Source organism: Myxocyprinus asiaticus, chromosome 16 (assembly GCF_019703515.2).
Source record: "Myxocyprinus asiaticus isolate MX2 ecotype Aquarium Trade chromosome 16, UBuf_Myxa_2, whole genome shotgun sequence".
Taxonomy (NCBI): Eukaryota; Metazoa; Chordata; class Actinopteri; order Cypriniformes; family Catostomidae; genus Myxocyprinus; species Myxocyprinus asiaticus.
The window spans coordinates 24,971,289-24,997,647 of record NC_059359.1 but is presented as its reverse complement, the minus strand read 5'-3'; the positions used below and the strand labels follow the sequence as shown (position 1 = coordinate 24,997,647).

The window sequence follows — 26,359 nt, the reverse complement described above, 5'->3', positions numbered from 1 at the left end:
TGCCTAGTGCTAAGTCCACCCCTGGTTGTTAATAGTTGCACATGTGTACTGGCCTTACAGACTTGCACACCGATAATACAGAATTTGCCCTGAAATAGGTTACTGAATTCATATCAGATGGGAGGGCATGTGACTATGTAGAAAATAAGCGAATTTCCCCATGGAAACCAACTGGAGTAGTGCAGAAATAGCTAATCTTCTACTAAGCAAGCTCTGTGTGTCCTGTGTTCTAATTTTGCCTATGATGGGCTCTTCATAATGTCACGATTATATTCCATGAATTTTACAGGTAAACCTAATCCATTTCAACATGTTCTGTCTTGTAAATGAAAATCTAAATATAGTTCAAATAATGCCACATTTTAAAGTGATAGTTCACCCAAAAATGAAAATTAATTTACTCACCCTCATGACATTCCAGATGTGTATGACAGAACAGAAACATAGATTTTTAGAAGAATATCTCAGCTCTGTTGGTCATTACAGTGTAAGTGAATGGTGACCAGGCCTTTGAAGCTCCAAAAATCACATAAATGCATTTATGTGGTTCCTGGAGCTTCAAGGTCTGGCCACCATTCACTTGCACTGTGATGACCAACAATTATTTTTCTTCTAAAAATCTCTGTTTGTGTGCTGCAGAAGAAAGAAAGACAAGGATCTGGGATGGCATGAGTGCGAGTAAATGATGAGAGAATTGTAATTTTTAGTTGAACTACTTTTAATGACAAAAGCATTTAAAGTGGGACTCTGGAAGTGATTTATTTATTAAATTTTAATAGCACAGTGTAATGCACTGAACTAAATGAGTGCCCATGTTACATAATTTCCAGTGTGCAATAAAAAAAACCTTTAAAAAAATAAAATAGCAGATGCTAAATGGTTTTCATATTTGCCCCCCTAGACATCCATCCATCTAACTTATTCAGGTGAATACTATTTGTGTTGACAAATAGGGATCAAGCTAATTTTTCACCATATTTAAAGGTGCACTCAGTAACTTTTGTCCTTGTGTCATCTTGGACTTACAATAACACCTAGCAGCTTGGATATAGCATAATTTAAAATCAATAGTTTTCTGTTTCAGATACCATTGTAGAAATGTAATATTCACAGTCAGCCATGATTACTTTAATCAATGAGTGAAAGTGTCAAATAACAGGACGGTAACTGAGATTAAGTGAGTAGTATTCGGCTGGTCATGTGATTCTAACATGGCAGCCCCCATATGCGGACCCTCTCCATGTAGAATAAAACAGCTTTTATTAGGTTTCTGATATGACTGGAGTCTTAATTTTAATGTGAGTGATCATGATTTCCCGCATATATTGCAAAATTACAATTCATGTCTTTAGGAGTTAAACTTTTTTTAATGAGGAAAAAATGACTGAGTGCACCTTTAACAGCTAAAACAATATCTCGCGCTCATTTTGGCTTTTACTCAAAGCCACGTTATAATAATCGTAATACTTCACAGATGGAGAAACATAACCATTGTGGTAAACATTATATTTACTTAGAGCTTTGTGGCACAATTTAGGGAGAGACAAGTGGTGAGGACATAGACGGAGAGAAAATGGAAAATGGTGCACCCACTGAATCAAGAATTGGCTCTCGTGCAATCACTGACAACGTGAAGTCAGCCGTCGCCTTGGTTACCTTTGACGTCACATGGCCCAGCCCTGTCTCGGCTCCTGAGGCTGGTCTGATTGGAGGGAAACCCCGTGGATTAGCCCGACAGCCCGTGAGAATCAGCTGTGAGCCGCGGTTAGCTAAGCTCCGACAGTCCCATCTTTATTCCCCGACACTCAGGTAAGAAAATTACACCTGCTCCGAATAAATTGTTCTGTCCAATGGGCAAGGACTGCGTTTTATTCTATGTGTTGTGAACAGAAATTTAAATGGCGATGACCAATAGACGGCACGAGACCGAGTAGCTGAAGATGCTAACGTGCTGAAAATGAACAATAAGCCTTTGCTTGGCAGATCTAGGCCGCCCCTTTTTGTTTCCTGCTCCTGTTGGGTTATCTGGTGTGGTCGAGCTTACGATGTGAAATACATACATTTTACCATTTATCTAGACAAACACTCGTTTGATAGTCATTAGCAGCCGTCCACGTGCGCCCTTATTTAAAATATTGTTAGCGAACATTTCAGTGTAGTTTTAGTGAAACGTATCGTGGTGCTGAAACAAGCCAAAGCCTGTTTTGCCTCCATGTTCTTAGTGCTTCCACTATTAATTCAACTAGCTTTACTTAGTCCTGTCAATGTTACCATATTTAACGTTACTCTAAGCTAGTCTTATTATCTTCGATTGTTTCGGGTTATCTGGTTGATTGTGTCTGATGAGCTCTCAACATTTTATGCATCTTACAATCGAGTGACCCGCCTGACAGTCAGCTCCGTCTATCTTCGTATCGTCCGGTACTATCATGGCACATAACTTGCATAAATAATGATAATACTGGTAGTGTCTTGACATTACAGATAGCAGCAAGCAGCCGCTGGTTTCATTGCTGTGAGCCGTCAAGCTAACTTCGTTTTACCGTGAAAGCAGCGTAATTTTATCCACGATAATGTGATCACTTTTTAGCGTTGCCTTACTGCGTGATCCTGTTGAATTGGCAGCGTTGTTATTTGTATGCACTGCTAAATAAACTAGTCACAAGTAAATCACTGAATTTTTAATGCACTTAAGAGACCCTCGGATTAAGAGACAAGAACTGTTATTTCGGTATTTTTCTATCCTGGCACATTAAAGCAAGTTAAATATGAAGACGTAATATGAAAAGCGTGTGAATGGGTAACTATGGGAACTGGGCGTGGTTGGTGAGAAAAGCACATCGGCATATTTCCCTCGCACTGTAATGCCACCAAGAGGGCAAATACTTGTAGCATAAACACATTTTTGCTTTGAGCAAGACTGACACCTGGGAACACTTTGATCAGAATATGGTTCCTTCCTTGTTTGCTTTGACTTTTTGATATTACACTGAATGCTTTCCATATTGTAGATGAAAATAATGTTGCTCAGAAGCAACAGGGCTCCCACAGTCGAGGAAAACCTGAAAATATCAGGGGGTTTTGACATTGTGATTTCCAGACCTGGAAAAGTCATTGAAGTCATGGAAATTCTGTACTGAACATACATTTTTCTAGTTTATCTCTGCACTAAAAATATCTGTTCTGCAAGATATTTCTCTGGTGTAGAGTAAAACATGCTCACAAGCCATAGTGGTGTCTGATTTGTGATTATTTAAAAAAGGAAAATCTATATCCAGTAATGACAAATAATTTGAAAAGTCATGGAATTTAATTGATCAAAAGAAAAAATTTAGAACCCTGAAACAATTGATTATGTGTAACGAACAGTTAGAAGAGTGCCACAGCAGAATTTGCATGATGGCTGCGAATGACGATAATAATTGATTCATTGGTGTGGATTTTTTCATCACTTCTGCAAGGATGGTTGTCTAGTTTTAGTTTCTGTTCTATTCAGTAGCAGACTTGCATGTAATCAAAAGCCTCCTTTGTATAGTAAGAAACGTGATGACTTGTCCAGACAGATGAAGACTGACCTACCTGGTGATATGGTTAAAATGTTCTCTTCAAAAACAGCTTGGAAACTGTACTGAGATTATGGAAAGCTGTTACCTTAAATGTGTTTTTGAAGTGCAGTTTGATACACTGGGTTCATGGAAAATCTGCAATATCAGGGAATTTTAAATGAGGGATTTCCAAGCTTGAAAATTCATGAAAATAAGTTACATTTAAAAAAAAAAAAAAAGTTGTGGAAATTTCTTTAGTGAAATTACATTTTTCTTGTTTTAATCTACAATATTTTACTGCCTGGAAATAGTTCTTTGTGAGTACAAACTCTGTACAATTATTTAAAAAAATGCTTGTCCAGTAATCTGAACGCTAGAAAAAATTATGGAAATTCATTGGTCAAAAGATGTTTGAACCCTGGAGACAGTAGATGGATGGCTTGGTTGACTTTATGCGAAATTAGAACTCTGTAAGCGGGTTACAACCAATTATACTAAATCAGAATGAGTGACTAAATGAACTCTCTAACCCTGAGATCTGATTCTTCTTTCTCAGCACTGAGCAGCCATGGACAAGAGCGAGCTAGTGCAGAAAGCCAAGCTGGCCGAGCAGGCAGAGCGTTATGATGACATGGCTGCCGCTATGAAGGCTGTCACTGAAGGTGACTCTGAACTGTCTAACGAGGAACGCAACCTGCTCTCAGTGGCTTACAAGAACGTGGTGGGCGCCCGCCGCTCTTCCTGGAGAGTGGTCTCCAGCATTGAGCAGAAGACAGAGGGCAGTGACAAGAAGCAGCAAATGGTCAAGGAATATCGGGAAAAGATCGAGAAGGAGTTGAAGGAGATCTGCAATGACGTACTGGTAAGAATCTCTGTTTTATACTTTGATGAGCCCCAGTCTGATGAGAATCATTTGGATTGCATATCTTGCATTTTGGCCCAGAGATATAGATGTGTATGCTGCGACATCAGTTCCTGAAGGTCATTCATTGTCCAACACCTGTATAAAAATTGGAGTGTAAAGCTCAGCACAGATGGATAACTGAAAGCTGAAATCCTTTGCTCTTGTCCCCGTTTCTTTATTCCAAAGGTTGGTGGGTAACGTAGGTTGATAATCCTGCTTGTGTTAATTACTCATCATGAGCAAGGCCCTTTTTCAGCCAAGCCTATTAGTCCAGGCCTGATCTCATTTGTTCCAATGCATGCACAGGTGTCCTCTCCCTGGGACAGTTATTGTAGGTGAGAGCCCTCCTTGGATGATGACAGACTTAAGGGGTTAGGGTCTATTTAACCTCTGTTTCCATCCATTGCACACAATGTGTGGTATTAGACATCTGTCTTTTTGCCATAAGTTCAGTGCAGAATGTACTTAGCTACATTTTTTACCTCAAGACTCCATGTTGTTCTCAGCGATACATCCCTGTTACATTTAAATCAAAATGAGGTCAACCAAAGCCATATCTCTTTGATATACATTCTGTGTGGTCTGTTAACCACTTTAGTGTAAGTTGGAGGTCATACAAAGTGACATATTGAGATTTATATTTATATAAATTTAAATGAGAGCAAATTTGTCCTCTGTTCATGTCTACAGTAATGGTCTTATTACATTAAGAGTGAATTGTTTCAAATTAACAATATATTACTAAACTTTTTTGGCAGCATCGTTAACTAAATTAAAACAAATCACTAAGGCTTTTTACTGGCAGCATCACAGGAGTGGTCACTTTAGGGTTGCTATGGTGTTACTAATTTTACTCTGTACAAGGGACAACACCGGTGTGAAATTTTATACCGGGTAAAAGGGGGAAACATTATGAATGGAACTTCCAATATCAATACAATAACCTAACGAATAGAATAGCCTTAAATAAAGAATAGTTGCCTAATGAAGAGATTGCGACCCATGATAAATTAACCTAAATAATGCATTGGAAGCTAGATGTTCTTTATCAATGTATCAAATTACACAGGCAGCAAAGTACGCACACTGACAGAAGACGTTTTGTTGCTGGTAGCAAATATAATGTGCATGGTGGGTAACTGTAAGATGTCTCGGTTTCGGAATGGCACAAGAAATGCTGTTAGACACACAGACACGCACTTGAAGAAACATACTTTATTATATTTTTATATAATAAAAATGCTGTAAATGATCACAGACATCTCAGCTCAGGAGTTGCTTTGAGTTCATTTTGCTTTATTTCCACAGAGCAGTTTGTTGTGAACGCAACTCTGCAGTAGAGCCCGACCGATATGGAATTTTTGAGACCGATACCGATTTTAGTTGGGGGGGAATTCACCGATTACCGATATGGTGGCCGATATAGTTAATTTTTGAGCTGGAATGAAAACAGATCTTTTCTATGTGGATTGTGCACCAATTTTGCACCAATATGACTATGCAGAGGTACTCAGAAGGCTGATTTCTTAAATATTTTTTATCAAAGAATATTTGACTATTATTATACATTGTCAAAAAATTCTACAAAATGAACACTGAGAAAATAAAGAATAAATAAAAATAAAATAAATAGCTAAATAAACATCTGTACTGTATGTCACCGTATTCTGCTATACAAGTTCAGGGGAAACTTTCAAAGGTGGAAATCCAGACTTTTAAATATTACATTTTGTAAATGCAACGACTGGAATGGGGTTGAAGGGGGTACCAAACTGCGAATCCTGAACAAAACAGTTTGGTAAATGCATGTTTACACATTAGCTTCCACTCAGCTGACAAGCAGTGAAAGTAGCTACGTGGTTGTCTATGAATGATCATTACATTTATATAGCGCTTTTCTGACACAACTCTCACAGTGAACATGGGACTCTCCTCAACCACCACAGGTGTGCAGCATCCACCTGCATGATGCAACAGCAGCCATAGTGTGCCAGTATGCTCACGACACACCAGCCCTAGGTGGAGAGGAGAGAGTAGAAATTGAGCCAATTAATGGATGGGGATTATTAGGAAGCCATGATTGATAAGGGCCAATGTGGGAATTTGGCCAGGACACCAGGGTTACACCCTTAATCTTTTTGAGAAGGGATTTTTAATGACCATAGAGAGGCAGGACCTTGGTTTAACGTCTCATCCAAAGGATGGTGCCTTTTTACATTATAGTGTCCCCGTCACTATACTGGGGCATTAGGACCCACCTTAGTTTTCCCAGGAGGTCTCCCATCCAGGTACTGACCAGGCTCAATCCTGCTTAGCTTCAGTGGGCAACCGGTCTTGAGCTACAGATTGATATGGCTGCTGGCATATAGCTATAAGCTCGTTGTCATGGAGAGTAAAAGATGGACGTTGTTTATTTATTTACTTTTCAGCATTGCATCTCACCAACTAGGTAACAACATTGCGTGAAATCAACACTCAACAGACACAATCCACCACCGCACTGTTGTTTGTTGAGCTGCAAAAAGATGCTTTGATGTTTACCTTTCAATCTGCTACGTTACTGACTGCACTGACAAACTATAGCTGGCTAACACAGCAAACAGATGTGATAAACATGAGTGACATGGTTGTCAGGGACAGGGTTAACATTATATTAGTTATATTGAAAAGGGAAAATGATGGGGTCATTGTTTATTAACTTTCCAGTATGTATTTCACAAACTAGTTAGCAACTTACCGAGAAGACACCACTTAACACCACACTGTCTGCAGAACCACCGGCAGCTCAGCTCTGTAAGGCACCGTCCTTTGGATGAGACATTAAACCGAGGTCCTGACTCTCTGTGGTCATTAAAAATCTCTCCGATATTAGCCTTTCACAGATATATTGGTACCGGCGTATAGGTTTTCTGATATGCGCAGATATGGAAACTTTTTATTCATAACATATAATGCAGAAAACAATGCTTGTGGTGATTTAGAATTGGTGTCATAATGTAGTTTGTCCAGCAGAGCGTGCTCCGACTCCATTGTTTGCTGAGCTGACATGGTTCTGCAGAAAGTGCGGAGTTAAGCAGTGTCTTCATGGTAAGTTGCTAAATAGTTTGTGAAATACAGACTGGAAAGTTAATAAACAATGGCCCCATCATTTTAATCCTGTCCCTAACAAACATGTCACTCATGTTTATTACATCTGTTTACTGTTAGCCAGCTATATTTTGTCAGTGCAGTCAGTAACGTAGCAGAAAGGGAAGCAGAGCATCTTTTTGCAGCTCAGCAGACAGCGGTACGGTGGTGGATTGTGTATGTTGAGTGTTGATTTCACGCTATGTTGTTACCTAGTTGGTGAGACGCAATGCTGGAAAGTAAATAAACAACGTCCATCTTTTACTCTCCATGATAACGAGCTTGTAGCTAACTAGCTAATCGCGTAGCTGCTTTCATACATTGTAATCTGAGTGGAAGCTAATGTGTAAACATGTATTCACCAAACTGTTTTGTTCAGGATTCACAGTTTGGTACCCCTTCAACCGAACAATTCCAGTCGTTGCATTTAAAAAATGTAATATTTAAAAGTCTTGTTTTCCACCGTTGAAAGTTTCCCCTGAACTTGTATAGCGGAATACAGTATAACACCACTGCCGCTGTTTATCTCTTGACTCAGCAGGTGTAATTGCTTCTTGTTTTACAACCTGTCCCTAATTGACTGGCAGTATTAAAATAGTCAGCATTTGACTGATACTAAACAGTACTACTGATGTTTATTTAGCAATTTTTTTAAATGTATTCTTTATTTAAATGGTCAGCAACTGACTAATACTGAACATACAGTGCTGATGTTTATTTAGCTATTTATTGTATTTTTTATTTATTCTTTATTTTCTCAGTGTTCATTTCTAGAATTTGTTGACAATAATAATGTCAAATATTCTTTGATAAAAATATTTAAGAAAGCAGCCTTCTGACTACCTTTTGCATAGTAATATCGGTGCACAATCCACATAGAAAAGATCTGTTTTCAATCCAACTCAAAAATTGACTATATCGGCCATCATATCGGTAATCGGTGAATTTCCCCCCTCTAAAAACGGTATCGGTCTCAGAAATCCTATATCGGTCGGGCTCTAATATATATGTATATATAAATATAGTGAACATATTTATTGCGTATCGCCCAGCCCTAGAAGGGAACAAAACAAATTTATTTACACACAAAGTAGGTTTGTGCGGTTTACCGGTACTAATGAAGTATCGTGATACCAAAAAAATTTAAATGGTACAATATCATCTTGTTGCTAATTTCAGTACCATATTACAGGATGTTGCCATTAGCAAAATATTATGAGATATGACAGTTTTGAGATGAAATCAATGACAATTTGAAAATAAAAAACTTCTGGATATGCCCAAGTGTGATCATTAAACAGCAGAAGGTTGTAATTTAATTAAATAATATACAGTCACGTGCTGCATGCTACAGAATGAACAAGAGGTGCCACTCTGCTCTGTCTTCTGCTTCACACACCCGTGCGCACGCATGCGCACAAATGCAACACACATTACTGGTGTTTAAGTTTCATGCAGTGTGTTTAGAGTATAAAGTGCTGTTAACACTTAAACTCCTCCAGTGAAGCTTTGAGATTTCAGCTCGAGATTTGTGACGGGATTATCCCAGCATTAATGGGAAGCTTGATATAACTAACCCGTCAAAACAGGAAGAACTCAAAGGTCTGTCAAAATAAAAGCTCTATTCAACTGGATGCGTGATTTGATTTAAAGCTGTATGTATCCATTTGATTAAACACCATTTGATCATAACATTAAAAACATTTAACATGGAATCCAGAAAAATTTAAACGGAAAATGCAGAATTTGTATCCATAAGTTTTTATGAAGTTCTTTTAATCAAGTCATTTTCTGTGTAATTTAATCAAAAATCTGAGGCGTTTTATTTGTTATTTAAAGTATTGATTTAGTATCGATACCGAGGTACCAGGGCTGGTATCGTACCGAAGCCAAAATGTTGGTATCAGAGCAATCCTTGTTCAAAGTCATTACCCTTCCAAAGCAGCTAAACTGGTCCTGGGATGAAAGGTAATAAAACACCAACATTGAACCTGTAACAACCCACAATAAGTGATGTATTTGCCTGGACAACGAAATACGCGACCGGTTGCCCATGATGGAGAGAATGCACGGATGGAGTAGGTTCATTGCCAAAGAGATGTTGCCCTTCATAACTGTTGAAAAGCCATCTTTCAAAAAGTTGAACACACATTTTTATTGCACATTCTGAATTTTTAGTTTAAATAAATAATAAATTTCAATGTTTGAAATCAAGCTGCTTTGCATTATTGTGTAGGCTGTTGCTTAACGAAAATTACCCCATTGTACCACTTAGCATCCAACTAGCAGGAATACCGGTGTTAGACAGTTTGAATGTGAGCACCGCACCGGTGTGAAAATTATGATACTGTGGCAAGTCTAGTCCACTTATGTTCATAAAGCCATAAGTCAACTTATCGTGCCTCCCGAGTAATGCACTCACTCTGAGGCTTCAACCAAAGTCTAAGTGAGAGCGGGAGCTAATTAGCTTTTAGCAGCTGCTTGGGTGGAAGAGTGGAGGCTATGTAATGAGGTATGGGAAGTGAAGAGATCTCCAGAGAACATGAGGATGACTGAACTCCACAATGTGGCTGTGAACCGTACATGGGGAAAGTAGATTTTTTGGCTACAGCTTGTTGTAGATGGATCCCCTAATTCTACCTGTTTATTTGTGCTATGACCCAATGGAGACTCTGTGGTTGTGTAAATCCCACGCCACAAGACAAAGGTGCTAATTTTTCTTGAACCCATTGTTTGCTTGAGAAAGACACATAAAGGAATAGTTTGCCCTAAAAATTAAAATTCTGTCATTTACTCACCCTCATGTCATTTCAAACCCATATTCTATTCTTTTTTTAATGGAACACAAAAGTAGAAATAATTAAAGAATCGTTACGCAGCACCTGCCATTTGATAGTGACCACGGCTTTCAAGCTTTAAAAGGCCAAAAGCGGCACTATAATGTAGGCTAGTCCTTACAACTTGTCTATATTCTTACTATTCTAAAGCCATACGATAGCTTTGTGTGAAAACAGACTGAAATTTCAGTCATTATTGATTGTCATTATGCACTGATAATCTTGCCCTTCCTTGATGCTTGTGTCTAGCCCACATTTAGGTTTGTTCGGTTACTGCACACTCGGGATTTTTCACTGATTTTGCACCGATATGACTATGCAAAGGTACTCAGAAGGCTGCTTTCTTAAATATTTTTATCAAAGAATATTTGACATTATTATTATACATTGTCAACAAATTCTAGAAATGAACATTGAGAAAATAAAGAATACATAAAAATAAATAGCTAAATAAACATCAGTATTACTGTTTAGTATCAGTTAAATGCTGACCATTTAAATAAAGAATAAATAAAAATAAAATAAATAGTTAAATAAACATCAGTATTACTGTTTAGTCAAATGCTGACTATATTAATACTGTTGATTACACCGTATTCTGCTATACAAGTTTGGGGAAACTTTCAACGGTGGAAAACCAGACTTTTAAATATTACATTTTGTAAATGCAGCGACTGGAATTGTTCGGTTGAAGGGGGTACCAAACTGTGAATCCAGAACAAAACATGTTTACTCATTAACTTCCACTCAGCTGACAACATTGAAAGTAGCTATGTGATTAGCTAGTTAGCTATAAGCTCGTTGTCACGGAGAGTAAAAGACGGACTTTGTTTGTTTTACTTTCCAGCATTGTGCCTCACCAACTAGGTAATAACATAGTGTGAAATCAACACTAAACAGACACAATCCACCATTGTCTGCTGAGCTGCAAAAAGATGCTCTGATGTTTACCTTACAATCTGCTACAGTACTGACTGCACTGACAAACTATAGCTGGCTAACAGCAAACAGACATGAGTGACATGGTTGTCAGGGACAGGATTAACGTTATATTAATAATATTGAAAAGGGAAAATGTATTTCACAAACTAGTTAGCATCTTACCGTGAAGAGACACAGCTCAACTCCGCCCTGTCTGCAGAGCCACCATCAGCTCAGAGTCAGCTCTGTAAACAATGGAGACAGAGCACGCTCTGCTGGACAAACTACATCATGACACTAATTCTAAAGCATTGTTTTCTGCAATAAATGTTCTGAAAAATAGTTTTTATATCGGTAAAATATACGCCGATACCGATATATTGGTGAAAGGCTAATATCGACCGATATATCGGTCGGGCACTAGACGATATATGTCGTAGCGACAATATAAAGTGTCAATCGACAGAGATTTTGCTTTATCGTGTATATCGCAATATGTAAATATCCATGTACGCAGCATGACCGTATCTATCAGTGGGCACGCTTCACGTGAAACTGAAACCAGGCTTGAGCAGGGAATGAATTCGATGGTTATTTGCCCACACTGGTTTAATGCCAGATTCACTAAAGGAATTATGCAGATCAGGCAACGGCGTTGTTCTCACTCGTGGCTGATTCTTTGCTATTCTGATTTTGTGGGCCGGTTTTGAGCACTCTACATTGGAGGATGCAGAAGTCCACCGTGATCTGACTGACACACATTGCCGGGACAGCATCACTATGATCCAGACACCTGGATCATCTCTTTAACATGCCAAGGTGCGCTTGACTACACCGCACATCTGTACATCTCCATTTGCTGATTTTTTGCTGATGTGATCAAAAGAAAAGTTAAGAAAATGAAGGGGAGCTTGTTATTAAAAAAAGGGTGACATCTGGTTCACAAAAGCAGACACAGATTAGAAAAGTTTAATCCGCAAACTGTCACACGATGATAATCACTTGTAGTAATACGAACAATGTTTTTTTATTTTTTTTTTATTTATTGTTTGCCCACAGAATCAAATAACATTAACAGTATCACGTCATATATCCATGTTACAGAATGTACAAAACCTTAAAAATAGGAAGTAAAAATGAAAGGAAAAAAGCAAAGAAAAAACAAATGATAAATAATAATAATAAAAAAGGATCACATCGTTTTAGAGCAGTCTTTAAGTAAGAATTAAACGAAAATTAAAGGAAATTAAAAAACAGTCCTGTATGTACAGCAAGAGAGCTCTTTTATGTATTCCCAAAGGGGAGACCATATCAGCCAGAATTTGTCAGATTTTTTATGTTTATCATAAGTGAGCTTTTCAAGTGGCAACCACGTAGCAATCTGTGATATCCACATTTTGAAAGATGGAGCCTGTGATGCAGACCAAAGTAACAAAATGCATTTTTTAGCTAAATATACCAGGACAATAAATAACTGTATTGCATCCTTTTTAAACAAACTGTTCACATTAAGATTCAATAAATACAAAGCTGGGGTCATATCAAAGTTTAGTTCAAGAAGATCTTTTATTACCCTATGTATTTTCTTCCAATATGGCAAAATTTTGTCACAGTACCAAAAACAATGAATGAATGTACCTTTATCTTTTTTGCACTTGAAATGCAGGCCTGTGGCATTGATAAACATCTTCTTAATACGCATCGGTGTAAGATATATCCTATTAAAAAATTTAAAGTTAAACTCATGTATCCCAAGAGAAGTACATTTCGTGTAATTATTATCACATACAATAGCCCAGTCATTCTCTTCAATGGTTTGACCAATATCCTTCTTCCAAACACCCTTCAGTCCCAGCAAGGCAGAAGTGCAATTACTAGACAAGATGTCATATGCCCTTGATATTAATCCCTTTAAACAAATTGGATTCAGTATAAGGTCTTCAATCTCTGTTGTTTCGGTTCTCAACTCTTCTTTGTCTATCTTTGGTTTTAAAAAATGCCGCAATTGAAGATATTTGTAAACATTGGACTTTGGAACTTTATATTGCTCTACAATCTGCTGGAAAGACTTTAGGGTGCCCTCTGAAAATAAACAAGATATTTGAGAGACTCCTAGTTTCAGCCATGCTGAAAGACCAATCTTCTGCAATGCTAAAGGCAAATCAGGGTTAAAAGTGGGGAAGACAAGGAAAAAGCAGAAATTCCTAAGTATGTCTTAACATCCCTCCAGGTTCGAAGAGTGTTTGATATGGTAAAATGTTCCGAAACCTTTTTTAGCTTTGTATAGTTCTTAACAAATGGCAACGAACAATGTTTTAACATCTTAAAATGAAGCATGCTAAAGAATATTTTGAAAGCCAAAAGATGTGCTCTGCATTAATTCCATCTTTTGTTTAATAATTTTTTTTTTTGTAAGAAGTGTTTATAACTATATTTTAAATGTATTTTCTGCAAGACCTGTTATTTTCGTTGTGTATTATCTACTAAAGTTATGTAATATTTTTGTTGTTACTTTGCTTTGAAAAGATCTTCAGTTTCTTGAGGAAAGTTTATAATAATACTGGCCTACAACTTTTTAAACTGAAATGTAGCATAATGTGAAATTGTGTATTATGGTAAGGTTGATTTATAACTGAGTGTTATTACATTTTTTAACTTCGTTTGTCAAGTTCTAAATAAAGAGAAAATTATGTAAGAGGAAGTCGTTTTCATTAAAAAGTATTTATTTCACTGACTATTTCCAAAAATAGGCATTACATTATGGTTATTATGTTAACTGATTTGTATTGGTATTCCAGAAAAAAATGACTATATCACGATATATATCGTTATCGTGATATAAAATTACTCGTATTGTGATTTATGGTTTTGGTCATATTGCCCACCCCTACTTGACACTAATTTACAGGGGGGAAATTCGTGGAAATTGGCAAGTAAGTCACACGTTACTGTCACTATCTGCACATGAAAAACAAAGATGAAACGAGCTCACCTCACACAGGCTGCTGCGATCTTTGATCTACAAGTCTTCACTTGTTACAAAGATGATGGGGAGGCAGAGGGTTATGCTTTATGAAAAAGTGATCTTATGCAGTGCGTTGCTCCCCACCATTGGAAGCACCAGTAGGTCATTGGTTCATCAGTGACACATGAAAAAAGGTTAAAAGACCAGTTTGCAATGGAATGCCTAAACTGTTTTCCTGGTTATGGAGCATTTATCTGTTGCACCTAAAAAGTCCTGTTGTTGTAACCTTTAATGATATCATAAAGGGCAATGACGAATGAGATAATGAAACATTGTCTCCTCTGAACCATCCCTCTTAGTGTGACCTTGACAATCATTTTGATTGAAAGGGATAGTTCACAATCATTGACTCGTGTTGTCAAAGATGTTACCTCATGTTGTTCCAAACCCAAATGACAGCCTCAGTCACCATTCACTTTTATTGGATAAGAAGTCATACAGGTTTGGAATGACATGACAGAAGTGTACTGTCCCTTTAATAAGTATTAGTTCCGACTTTAATATGTGCTTTGTTAGGGCATCATTGGAGAGTATAGGGATGCTTGTATTGCCATGACAACCACACGACTGGTTCTGTTCAGTGTGGCAGCAATCAGGCCAGCCGTGCTGTGAACGGACCCAGCAAGCTTGATGACCTAGTTCCACGAGCACTAGCTCACACGGCGTAGTCCAGTTTCCCATTCTCCCTTTCCCCCTCCCTGCAATAGAAAATCTCAGAAGCATCTGTGGAACTGCAGTCCCGCCACAAGCTGTCAGGCCTCTGTCATCCCCAAAGGCAATCCAAGGTTCTTGTCTAAAAATGCATGGAATGATGAAGTTCTAGAAACTAAATTGTTGGGAAAAAATGAAGGGGCTTTTTTTGTTTACTGTAAATGGCATCCCGTTACTGAAGACTGTTTTACCTGTGCCTTTTTTCGTAACAGCATGTAGCCGAACAAGTTTTACAGAACCCTGTATCTTATCTCTCCATCTCTACTACTGTTGAATTTTTGTTCAACTCATGACTGCTTCCCCCTTCACACTGAAGCCAGGACGTGAAACAGTTTGACAAACCGCTAATATCTGTTTTTCTCTTTTGTGTGTGTGTGTGTGTGTGTGTGTGTCACAGGTTCTTCTGGACAAATATCTCATCCCCAAGGCGAAACCAGCTGAAAGTAAAGTCTTCTATCTGAAAATGAAAGGCGATTACTATCGCTATTTAGCAGAGGTGGCTCTGGGAGAAGAGAAAGCCTGTAAGCCATTTAATTAAGTCATGATATGAAGGGTTGTTGGGTTTAAGGGATAGTTCAAAAATTTAAATTCTGTCACTTTATTTACCCTCATGTTTTTCCAAACCTGTATAACTTGCTTCTATGTAACACAAAATATTTACTTTCATTGTGAGGAAAAATGATGCAATGAAAGACAACTGAGACTAACATTCTGCTTATCTGCTCCTTATGTGTTTAATGGTAGAAAGAAAGTCATACAGGTTTGTAACAACATGAGTATGAGAAATGATGACAATAATAACAGTCAGACTACACTCTCAGGAGCTGCTTGTATAGTTAAATCTGGTTAACAAAGTAGACAACACAGACAAACAAAGTTAGTTGGTTAATATGTTGGCATTTGGATAGTTTTACATTGTAGTGACTTGTGATATCTCCGCCACCTGCCCAAAAACAGTAACTTCTGCTAAAAATATAACCACTTCCGCAATCTGTTGACATGGAGCCAAACTTGAGAGGAAGTGATGGGGTGGAAATCTCTGAAGAGGATCTATTTTTTTTGGGAGTTGCACATTTGAGTTCCATTCATAAAAGCCTTAATTCCCTCAATGACTTTCAGCAGTAAATGTACTACATCTTTTGCCCCAAAGTAGGTCCAAATCTCAAGCAATACAAAAGACACTATATCAGCTTTATCTACAGTTGAAGTCAGAAGTTTACATACACTTGGTTTGAAGTCATTAAAACTAATTTTTTAATCACTCTACAGATTTATTATTAGCAAACTGTAGTTTTGGCAAGTTGTTTAGGACATCTATTTTGTGCATGGAGTAATTTTTCCAACAATTGATTACAGACAGATTATTTCACTTTTGACTATATCACAATTCCAGTGGGTCAGAAGTTTACATACACTAAGTTAACTGTGCCTTTAAGCAGCTTGGAAAGTTCCAGAAAATTATGTCAAGCCTTTAGACAATTAGCCAATTAGATTCTGATAGGAGGTGTACTGAATTGGAGGTTTACCTGTGGATGTATTTTAAGGCCTACCTTCAAACTCAGTGCCTCTTTGCTTGACATCATAGGAAAATCAAAATAAAGCCATCCATCAAGGATGAAGTCAGGTACCACGTTCATCTGTACAAACAATAGTACGCAAGTATAAACACCATGGGACCACGGAGTCATCATACCGCTCAGGAAGGAGACACATTCTGTCTTCTAAAGATAAACAGTTTGGTGCGAAAAGTGCAAATCAATCCCAGAACAACTGTAAAGGACCTTGTGAAGATGCAGGAGGAAACAGGTAGATAAGTATCTATATCCATAGTTAAACGAGTCCTATATCGAAATAACCTGAAAGGCTACTCAGCAAGAGAGAAGCCACTGCTCCAAAACCGCTATAAAGACAGACAACAGTTTGCAAGTGCACATGGGGATAAAGATCTTACTATTTGGAGAACTGTACTCTGGTCTATTGAAACAAAAATTTAACTGTTTGGCCATAATGACCATTGTTATGTTTGGAGGAAAAAGGTTGAGGCTTGTAAGCTGAAGAACACCATCCCAACCGTGAAGCATGGGGGTGGCAGCATTATGTTGTGGGGGTGCTTTGCTGCAGGAGGGACTGGTGCACTTCACAAAATAGATGACAGATGTCTTTGGCTGCTGAATTGTGTCTTGTTGTTCCAGTATCGTCTATTCATTTTTATAGGCTGTTATAAAATAATCTGTTACAAAATGTACAAAAGATTGCATAATTAAAATATAATGCATCATATTTTGACATTATGTGAAGTTTCACTGCCCAACTCAATGAAAGAATGGGCACAACGTGCATCTGTCTGTTCTTCCTTCAGGTTACCATAGTAATCTTAGTAAGCGCGCACCAGTTTTTTTTTCATGATTGTCTGAACGTCTATTTTCAAATCGCTTTCTGTCTAGCTGTTGAAACTCTTGCATGCTGCATATGTGTTGAGTTCACTGCCAAATGCACCTGGTGTGTGTGTCCAAGTGTTCGCTCCTGTGTGAAAGCCGAAATCCTCTGTATTGTTGCTGTGATAATTCATGAAGCTTTCCATTCAACTCTAAGAGTCTGAATTTCCACCTTTTAACTGGGGAAAGTGCAACAGAATGACACTATATCGGACTTCTAACATGGAAACTGGTGTCGGAATCTTCAACTCCCATCTCGTTGAGATGCAAGTGTGTGTTACGTCACTTAGGGCAGGGAGGTTTACAGATAGTAACAAACTTTTATTTAATAATATCCATTAACGATTCAAAGTTCTTACATTAAATGATAATAAAACATGTTTAGCAAATGTTTTGCAGACAGGTGTTCAAAACATGATTAATTACACTCTCTGTTTTGATTAACGTAACGATAGCATTGCAGCATCGTATATCAGTTTGGTTGCTATGAGACGTCTCTGACAATCGATATACCCATCAAAGCCGCTACGTAATCAATCTCAAAATTAAAAATAAGCTCCCTCTTTGACACGTTTGTGTTTAGTTGTCAGGTAATTGTCACTGAATTTCAAATTAATTGAAAAGTCACATTATGTGTGATCACCATCGATCATCGTTTTCATGATCAATCATTGCTGCCACGTCCAAGTACTCGAGTACTCATGCCCATCCCTAGTATTGGAGTGGCCATCACCTGACCTCAATCCGATAGAGAATTTGTGGGCAGAACTTAAAAAGCATGTGCAAGCAAAGGAGGCCTACAAACTTGACTCGGTTACACCAGTTCTGTCTGGAGGAATGGGCCAAAATTCAAGCAACTTATTATGAGAAGCTTGTGGAAGGCTACCCAAAAATTTTGACCCAAGTTAAACAATTAAAAGGCAATGCTACCAAATACTAACAAAGTGATGTAAACTTCTTACCCACTGGGAATGTGATGAAAGAAATAAAAGCTGAAATAAATAATTCTCTCTACTATTATTCTGACATTTCACATTCTTAAAATAATGTAGTGATCCTAACTGTCCTAAGACAGGGAATGTTTCCTACAATTAAATGTCAGGAATTGTGAAAAACATTTAAATGTATTTGGCTAAGGTGTATGTAAACTTCTGACTTCAGCTGTATTTACAGGCTTTTATGATATAGCTAATTCAGTGGTTGTGTTCAAAGAACATTTTCTGTCATTAAGAATTTTGAAAACATAGGGGATAACATAGGGATAATTCAAAATACTGTCATTTTGAAAGATAAAAAATATGTGGAAAAATCTCTTGTTTACCTACTTAAGAAAACTTCCCGCAGTAAAGGATGTTAAAAGGGGTTAAATTGTGAAAATAGACCGGGATAGGAACATAACAGGAAGAATCTTGTGGCTGCCTTCCTGTGCCAGGAGGTTGACAAGCTTTCAGGGCATGGCCCTCGGATTATGAGAGAGGGGGAAAAAAAGAAAAGGAGGGGTTTTAGGTCTACAGAGGAAATGGTTAACAGTTTGATTTCCTTCCTACATTGGAACAGGTGCAGACATGCGAGTCCACCCACCTGACAGCATGAATGAGAGCCCATGTGTGGGTGGCGCTTCAATGCTGCTTACCAGATTCCTGTTCCATCTTGTTAAAAAGGAAATTTAATTATCTTTTTTTGGAAAAATTATCCAATTTTGGAGGGATAAAAATTATTTATTTTTTTTAGTTTGTTTTTATTTAGCTGTTTGGAAGTCTTTTACTGACAGTCCTTTAATAGTACTCACCAATATTGCTTTGCTAACAGTTTTAATTATACAGAACCGAAAGCATCTAAATCATTCAGACAGTGAAATAATGTCTATCTGCCAAAGGGATAAAAAAGATAGAACATTAGTCTTCTACATTTTGGAATAACAAGAGTAGTGGTTGGCTAATACAGGTTTTTCCAATGGATAATACCTATATATATAGGCCATCGGGGTGGCTGATTGCCTGTATTATGTAAATATCTGCGTTATACAATTTAAATACATCTAGTGAGCACAAATCATAATCATATTTAAAACGCAATCGTGGTTTCTGCCTCTCACGGTTAATTAAGCATAACTGTCTACGGTATTAGTGAGCCATGTAAAGTTGCAAATTGTTGTTCATTTTCATTATGGGCTGTGTCTACGGATGACAGACCAAATCACAAGCTCTTCCCAAGTCCATTTTCACCTCACCTGAACAATCACGCTTTCTTCAGAAGTTTGTCACTGACCAGTCACTGTTTCACTTTCAAGCACGCTCTGAAATACGAAGCAGCAAGAGTGTCTCTTATGTGCACTACTCTCTGTAGTGTTTTACACATACTCTGAGCACACAAGTCTAATAATACAGTGTTTGGGCAGTCTCAAAGTGGTTCTGTGCTCGATAAACATGAATTCAATCTCGTGCTCTTTTTGTGTATTATACACAGAACAGCTGTTCTCTGAGTTCTGTTTGTGCGTGTGGCTAATGTGCGCTAACTGTGTTATATTTAAAGCCCTCAAGATTTACTTCAGTTGCACATTTGTGTAATTCCAAATATGTTTTTTTATTAGTAAAAAAAAAAAAAAAAACTAAAAGTAACCCCATGGCACTGGGGTTGTGTGGAGCGTGGCGGAGATGAGAGCATTTCACCGTGTTTGAGCTGAAAACAGCTTTGTGCTCCTTCCAAACTAAACACAGAAACAACAACACACTCACTTCCTTCATTTTCCCATCAAAATTAAGGCTTGAGACCGTATAGCAATGCCTCGTGCAAAGTCATTACAGAAATATATACTCAGCAAAAAAAGAAATGTCCCTTTTTCAGGACACTGTATTTTGTAAAAATCCAAATAACTTTACAGATTATTGTAAAGGGTTTAAACAATGTTTTCCATGATTGTTCAATGAACCATAAACAATTCATGAACATGCACCTGTGGAACGGTCGTTAAGACACTAACAGCTTATAGACGGTAGGCAATTAAAGTCAGTTATAAAAACTTAGGACACTAAAGAGACCTTTCTACTGACTCTGAAAAACACCAAAAGAAAGATGCCCAGGGTCCCTGCTCATCTGCGTGAATGTGCCTTCAGCATGCTGCATGGAGGCATGAGGAGTGCAGATGTGGCCAGGGCAATAAATTGCAATGTCCGTACTGTGAGATGCCTAAGACAGCGCTACAGGGAGACAGGAAGGACAGCTGATCGTCCTCGCAGTGGCAGACCACGTGTAACAACACCTGCACAGGATCGGTACATCCGAATATCACACCTGCGGGACAGGTACAGGATGGCAACAACAACTACCCGAGTTACACCAGGAACGCACAATCCCTCCATCAGTGCTCAGACTGTCTGCAATAGGCTGAGAGAGGCTGGACTGAGGGCTTGTTGGTCTGTTGTAAGGCAGGTCCTTACCAGACATCACTGGCAACATGTCGCCTATGGGCACAAACCCACCCTCGCTGGACCAGACAGGACTGGCAAAAAGTGCTCTTCACTGACGAGTCGCGGTTTTGTCTCACCAGGGGTGATGGTCGGACTCGCATTTATCGTCAAAGAATGAGCGTTACACCAAGGCCTGTACTCTGGTGCGGGATCGATTTGGAGGTGGAGGGTCCGTCATGGTCTGGGGCGGTGTGTCACAGAATCATCGGTCTGAGCTTGTTGTCATTGCAGGCAATCTCAACACTGTGCGTTACAGGGAAGACATCCTCCTCCCTCATGTGTTTCCCTTCCTGCAGGCTCATCCTGGCATGACCCTCCAGCATGACCGTGCCACCAGCCATACTGCTCGTTCTGTGCGTGATTTCCTGCAAGACAGGTATGTCAGTGTTCTGCCATGGCCAGTGAAGAGCCTGGATCTCAATCCCATTGAGCACGTCTGGGACCCGTTTGATCGGAGGGCTAGGGCCATTCCCCCCAGAAATGTCCGGTAACTTGCAAGTGCCTTGGTGGAAGAGTGGAGTAACATCTCACAGCAAGAACTGGCAAATCTGGTGCAGTCCATGAGGTGGAGATGCACTGCAGTATTTAATGCAGCTGGTGGCCACACCAGATACTGACTGTTACTTTTGATTTTGACCCCCCCTTTGTTCAGGGACACATTATTCCATTTCTGTTAGTCACATGTCTGTGAAATTTGTTCAGTTTATGTCTTAGTTGATGAATATTTTTATGTTCATACAAATATTTACGCATTAAGTTTTCTGAAAATAAAAGCAGTTGAAAATGAGGATGTTTCTTTTTTTGCTGAGTTTATTACTGTTGTATGTTGCAATATAATTTAAAAATGTGTCTTTTAAACAGGGCTCAAGTGTGAACACCCTACAGAGTAACTCTGGCAACAGTTTTATTGTTTTGCAGTCCAAATCGTTCAGCCCTGTACTAAAGAAAAAATTCTCGAATGATTGTGATTACAATTTTGAACAAAATAATCATGATTATCATTTTAACCATTATTGTGCAGCCCTAGTGAGTTGTACAATAATTGTTGAAATGAAAACTTATTTCACACAGTTTAATCAGAATTTACTAACAAAAAAATTCACTGAAACAACAGAAATAGTTTATTATCCAATGACAAGGATAACCATTCCAAATGGACATTGGACAAATATTACTTAAGATTTCATCCTATCACAGCTCTTGTCACAACAACAATATATAAAATTGTTGAATAGAGAATTGGTATTTTTACAGACCAATTTGTTATCTAACAACCCTTTCATACCAACAGATCATTCAATCACTTGCCTCATTGAAAGTTTGATTGAGAACCTTGCATGTATAATCAAGTGCAATCAAAACAGTAATGACATTTTAAAGGTGCTGTAAGTGATTTTAACCTTTCTGTAACTTCCTCCAGCTGTTGAATTAGCCATTCCTCCTCTTTCCAAAACCCCATACTCCAAAGACACACTCGGACACATTAGACCGTTATGTTGAAGCAAATGGAGGGGTAAGGGTCCCCCTGATCACTTCATGAGAGCAGAACACCGTACCAGCACTTTATACGAGCATTTTGTACGCTTCCCTGCAAACGTGCACAATGTTTGACAGGCAGAAAGTCTTCTGATTGGCTAAACAAAGGATCTGACTACGGCCCGCAGGCAACTTTTTCCCCGCTGTTTACTGATCATAGGGCTGTAACGGAGATAGGTGTGATTTCATGGCACCTATTTCAGTGATATCTGACAGGTAATAGGGGCAATTTCTGCATGTCATTTCATAAAAAAATTTTAAAAATCAATTACAGTGCACTCAGTAATTTTTATGTATGTCGTCTTGGACTTAAGCTGGCGCCTAGGGACCTGGATGCAGTATTATCAAAAGTCTTCAGTTACCAATGACATTGTTGAAATTCACTTCACAGTCAGCCATGATTAATTTAATCCAAAAGTGAAAGTGTCCAATAACAGGGCGGTTACTGAGATTAACCGAGTAGTATTTGGCTGGTCATGTGGTCCTAACATGGCAGCCCCCATGAGGGGACCCTATTCATGTAGATTTATACAGCTTTTAAAAGGTTACTGTAGTCTTCATGTCATGTGAGTGGTCATGATTTTACACATTAATTTTTTTAGGGGTAACCTTTTTTTTTTTTTTTTTTTTTTAGTAGCAACTTTTAATGAGGAAAAATTTACTGAGTGCACCTTTAAAGAAACAGTTTAGGTTCTAATGTGGCTCTTCGTGTTTGTCAAGTCATTGGCAAAAGCATACTGAAAGCAAGGCAGGTATTTGCCTTCTAGAGAGTGCATGGCTCTAAAAATGCTTTGTGAAAAATCCGGAAGCCACATAGTTAAAAAAATGGTTGTTTCTTGACTGAAATTTTGGACTGCATGTAACATATGCTCTGCTTGTTGAATCAAATGAAATAGCAATTGCACTCATTGAAGTGCTTAGGATAACTGCAAAAAGGAGTTACAAAATAAATCCCAAATTGTGTTTTTCCTAAGTCAGCATTTAAGGGATAATTTTAAGCTGCATCCTTGAAAGTTAAAGAAAATTGAATTGCAGAATGGCAAGATGCTAACAGTTAGAATTGACAGTTGTCTGACTTGAGTAAGAGTGGAACATCATTTATGTGCTCCAGCCTTGCCCTCAAAGACCTGGTACATGGCTTTGCAACAGACCTCCTCACTAAAGCCATTCTCATTGCATACTCAAGTTTAAGATTTAACGCCCCCTATTGGAAAGTTATGTCCAAGGCAGCTCACCTAGTCAGTTGAGAAGACTCCGTTTTTGCTGGGCTGTCTTTATGCCTCTGTCATGGCTCATGCCTTTTGTTGACTCTCATTTCACAATGTTCTTAACTGTCTTAATCAAATCTTGAATGTGAAATTGCATTCTAACACATGTGGTTTTTGTATCTTCAGCTATCATTGGCAATTCACAGGAGGCCTACAAGAACGCCTTTGAAATCAGTAAGACAGATATGCAGCCCACACACCCCATTCGTCTGGGCCTGGCTCTCAACTTCTCTGTATTCTACTACGAGATTCTCAACTCGCCTGACCAGGCTTGTAAGCTTGCCAAAACGGTAAGGATAACACACCTACACAAACAGGCACATGTGATAATGAACAAAATATAAGAGGACTACCTACAATTACATTATGAATACTCATACCCAAAATTCATCACCTTTTCTTTGGTTCTTTTTCACCTAGGCTTTTGATGAGGCCATTGCAGAGCTTGATTCACTGAATGAAGAATCATACAAAGACAGCACACTGATCATGCAGCTACTGCGGGACAACTTGACAGTGAGTTATCTCTTTGATGGCAGTTTAAATGAAAGTGTTGATGCCATTTTTTATGTCCTTGTTCTCGCACTCAAAAAATAAAAATGCTCCGTTAACTTGAATTGCTGAAAACTCACAATATTAGAACTATGACCACATTGTATAACTACATAGTTTTACTACAAATATGAATATATATATATATATATATATATATATATATATATATATATATATATATATATATATATATATATATAATTACTATTTTGTAGTATTTTAGTACTATTTTTCTACCACACATTGGCTATTATTATTTTTCTGGCTACCACAAGAAACAAGGAAAAAAAAGTATTTTTGTTTAGTAGAGTACTAAATTAAATAAACTGCATGGTAAGATGATTTTAGATTAAAAAAGAATAAATAACGCTTGGACCAATTTCCAACATGTCTGGATATCCAGACATCAAGTTATGGCCAACTAGGGGGCCTGGGTAGCTCAGTGGTAAAGACGCTGGTTACCACCCCTGGAGTCCCAGGGTGTGCTGAATTGGCCCGGTTGCTAGGGAGGGTAGAGTCACATGGAGTAACCTCCTCGTGGTCGCTATAATGTGGTTTTCGCTCTCGGTGAGGTGCGTGGTGAGTTGTGCGTAGATGCCGCGGAGAATAGCGTGAAGCCTCCACACGCGCTATGTCTCCATGGTAATGCGCTCATCAAGCCATGTGATAAATTGCGTGGATTGACGATCTCAGATGCGGAGGCAACTGAGATGCGTCCTCCACCACCCGGATTGAGGCGAGTCATTACGCCACCACGAGGACTTAGAGCGCATTGGGAATTGGGCATTCCGAATAGGGGAGAAAATGGGAGAGGAAAAAAAAAAAAGAATTGTTACACTAGCTAACTTTTATTTAACTAAATTGAATAAGCAAATATAAAACAATCTAATGAATAAGAGCATGTCATTCAGTGTTAAACTCTCCTGTCCTCTTCTTTTAAAGCTGTGGACTTCAGATAACCAGGGAGACGCCGAGGACACCGAGGAGGGGCGGGAAAACTAAGTTCTGCTTTATTCGTCCTTCCTCTGTTATTCACCTGCCATCGTTCCAGCTCACCATCAACACTGAGACCACCTCATCGGCAACTTCTGTCACTTTTAGTACTTTTACTTTTGCGCCTTCCTTGCTTTCTTCATTCCCTGTCATTGTGAGGGGTTTTTCTGAAGATTTATGTAATGGGAGGTGGGTGGGAGGGGTTAAATCGAGGGTGGGAGGGATTTAGGATCAGTTTGGGGCAGGGAATAGAAGGGGAGGAGGTTTATGTGCTGTTAACCTTGTTTTCTCTGTGGGGAGCTCTAGGTTGTCGCATTAGCGTGGAAGATTGCAGATGAGGGCAAGTTCTCGGCTCATGCTAAGTTGCAAGTTAAATCCTTTGTTATTTGTATACTGTATGTAAATCTGTCAAGGAGGCTGTGCATTGGCCATGGTCATGATGTACACCTTCAATTTAGCATATACATTATAAACAGCCCTTGTGTTGAAGTGGAGGTGGGGATAGCAGTGCTATTATACAGTTAGAAAAGAAGCAACAGCAGCATCACATGACAGTGAACTGCTAGCTAGCACATCCTGTAAAATGATGGGCAAAAAAAAAAAAAAGTTACATTCCATGTATTGTCACTTTCAAGTTTTCTTATTCCAGGCATTCGGTAACCTGCAAATGACATTTGCTTACTATTAATTACGAGGTATAGAAGACCCTAAGAACAAAGAGCACATAAGCTTGATACTGTTACCATATGACTGTTCAAGCAGAGCAGTAGGAAATACCAGTGTGATTTAGTTATTACTTTTTCCCAGTAATGGTTTGTTTGTGTTTATTTTCAATTTCCTTTCATTTCTTTTGATACTTGCCTAAATTGCATGTGGCTATGAAGTAGTTTATATGAGGAGGAAAGGGAGTATACTGTCGGGCTGGCTAGCTTTGTGTCATGTCTCTGGAATTTTCATACAGAACACCCAAGCATAAATATTCGGAGGGAAAATATGTAATTCCATGGAAGTGGAATAAAAAAATTATTTAACACAA

At 38.4% G+C, this 26,359-nt stretch overlaps 1 protein-coding gene across 1 annotated transcript; it reads left to right on the top strand.

Moving 5' to 3' along the window:
- Nucleotides 1–1,666: 1,666 nt before the first annotated feature.
- Nucleotides 1,667–26,359, top strand: LOC127454161 (14-3-3 protein beta/alpha-A-like). The gene is made up of 6 exons (XM_051721164.1): nucleotides 1,667–1,809; nucleotides 4,102–4,407; nucleotides 15,467–15,590; nucleotides 23,902–24,065; nucleotides 24,196–24,291; nucleotides 25,273–26,359. The coding sequence occupies exons 2-6, from the start codon at nucleotides 4,114–4,116 to the stop codon at nucleotides 25,330–25,332; spliced, it is 738 nt and encodes a 245-aa protein (XP_051577124.1). The 5' UTR covers nucleotides 1,667–1,809; nucleotides 4,102–4,113; the 3' UTR covers nucleotides 25,333–26,359.

Coding starts and splice junctions, on each gene's coding strand:
- LOC127454161 (XM_051721164.1), top strand. CDS start 4,114: ATGGACAAGAGCGAGCTAGTGCAGAAAGCCAAGCTGGCCGAGCAGGCA. Junction 15,591..23,901: donor TCTGGGAGAAGAGAAAGCCT/GTAAGCCATTTA, acceptor TTGTATCTTCAG/CTATCATTGGCAATTCACAG. Junction 24,292..25,272: donor TACTGCGGGACAACTTGACA/GTGAGTTATCTC, acceptor CTTCTTTTAAAG/CTGTGGACTTCAGATAACCA.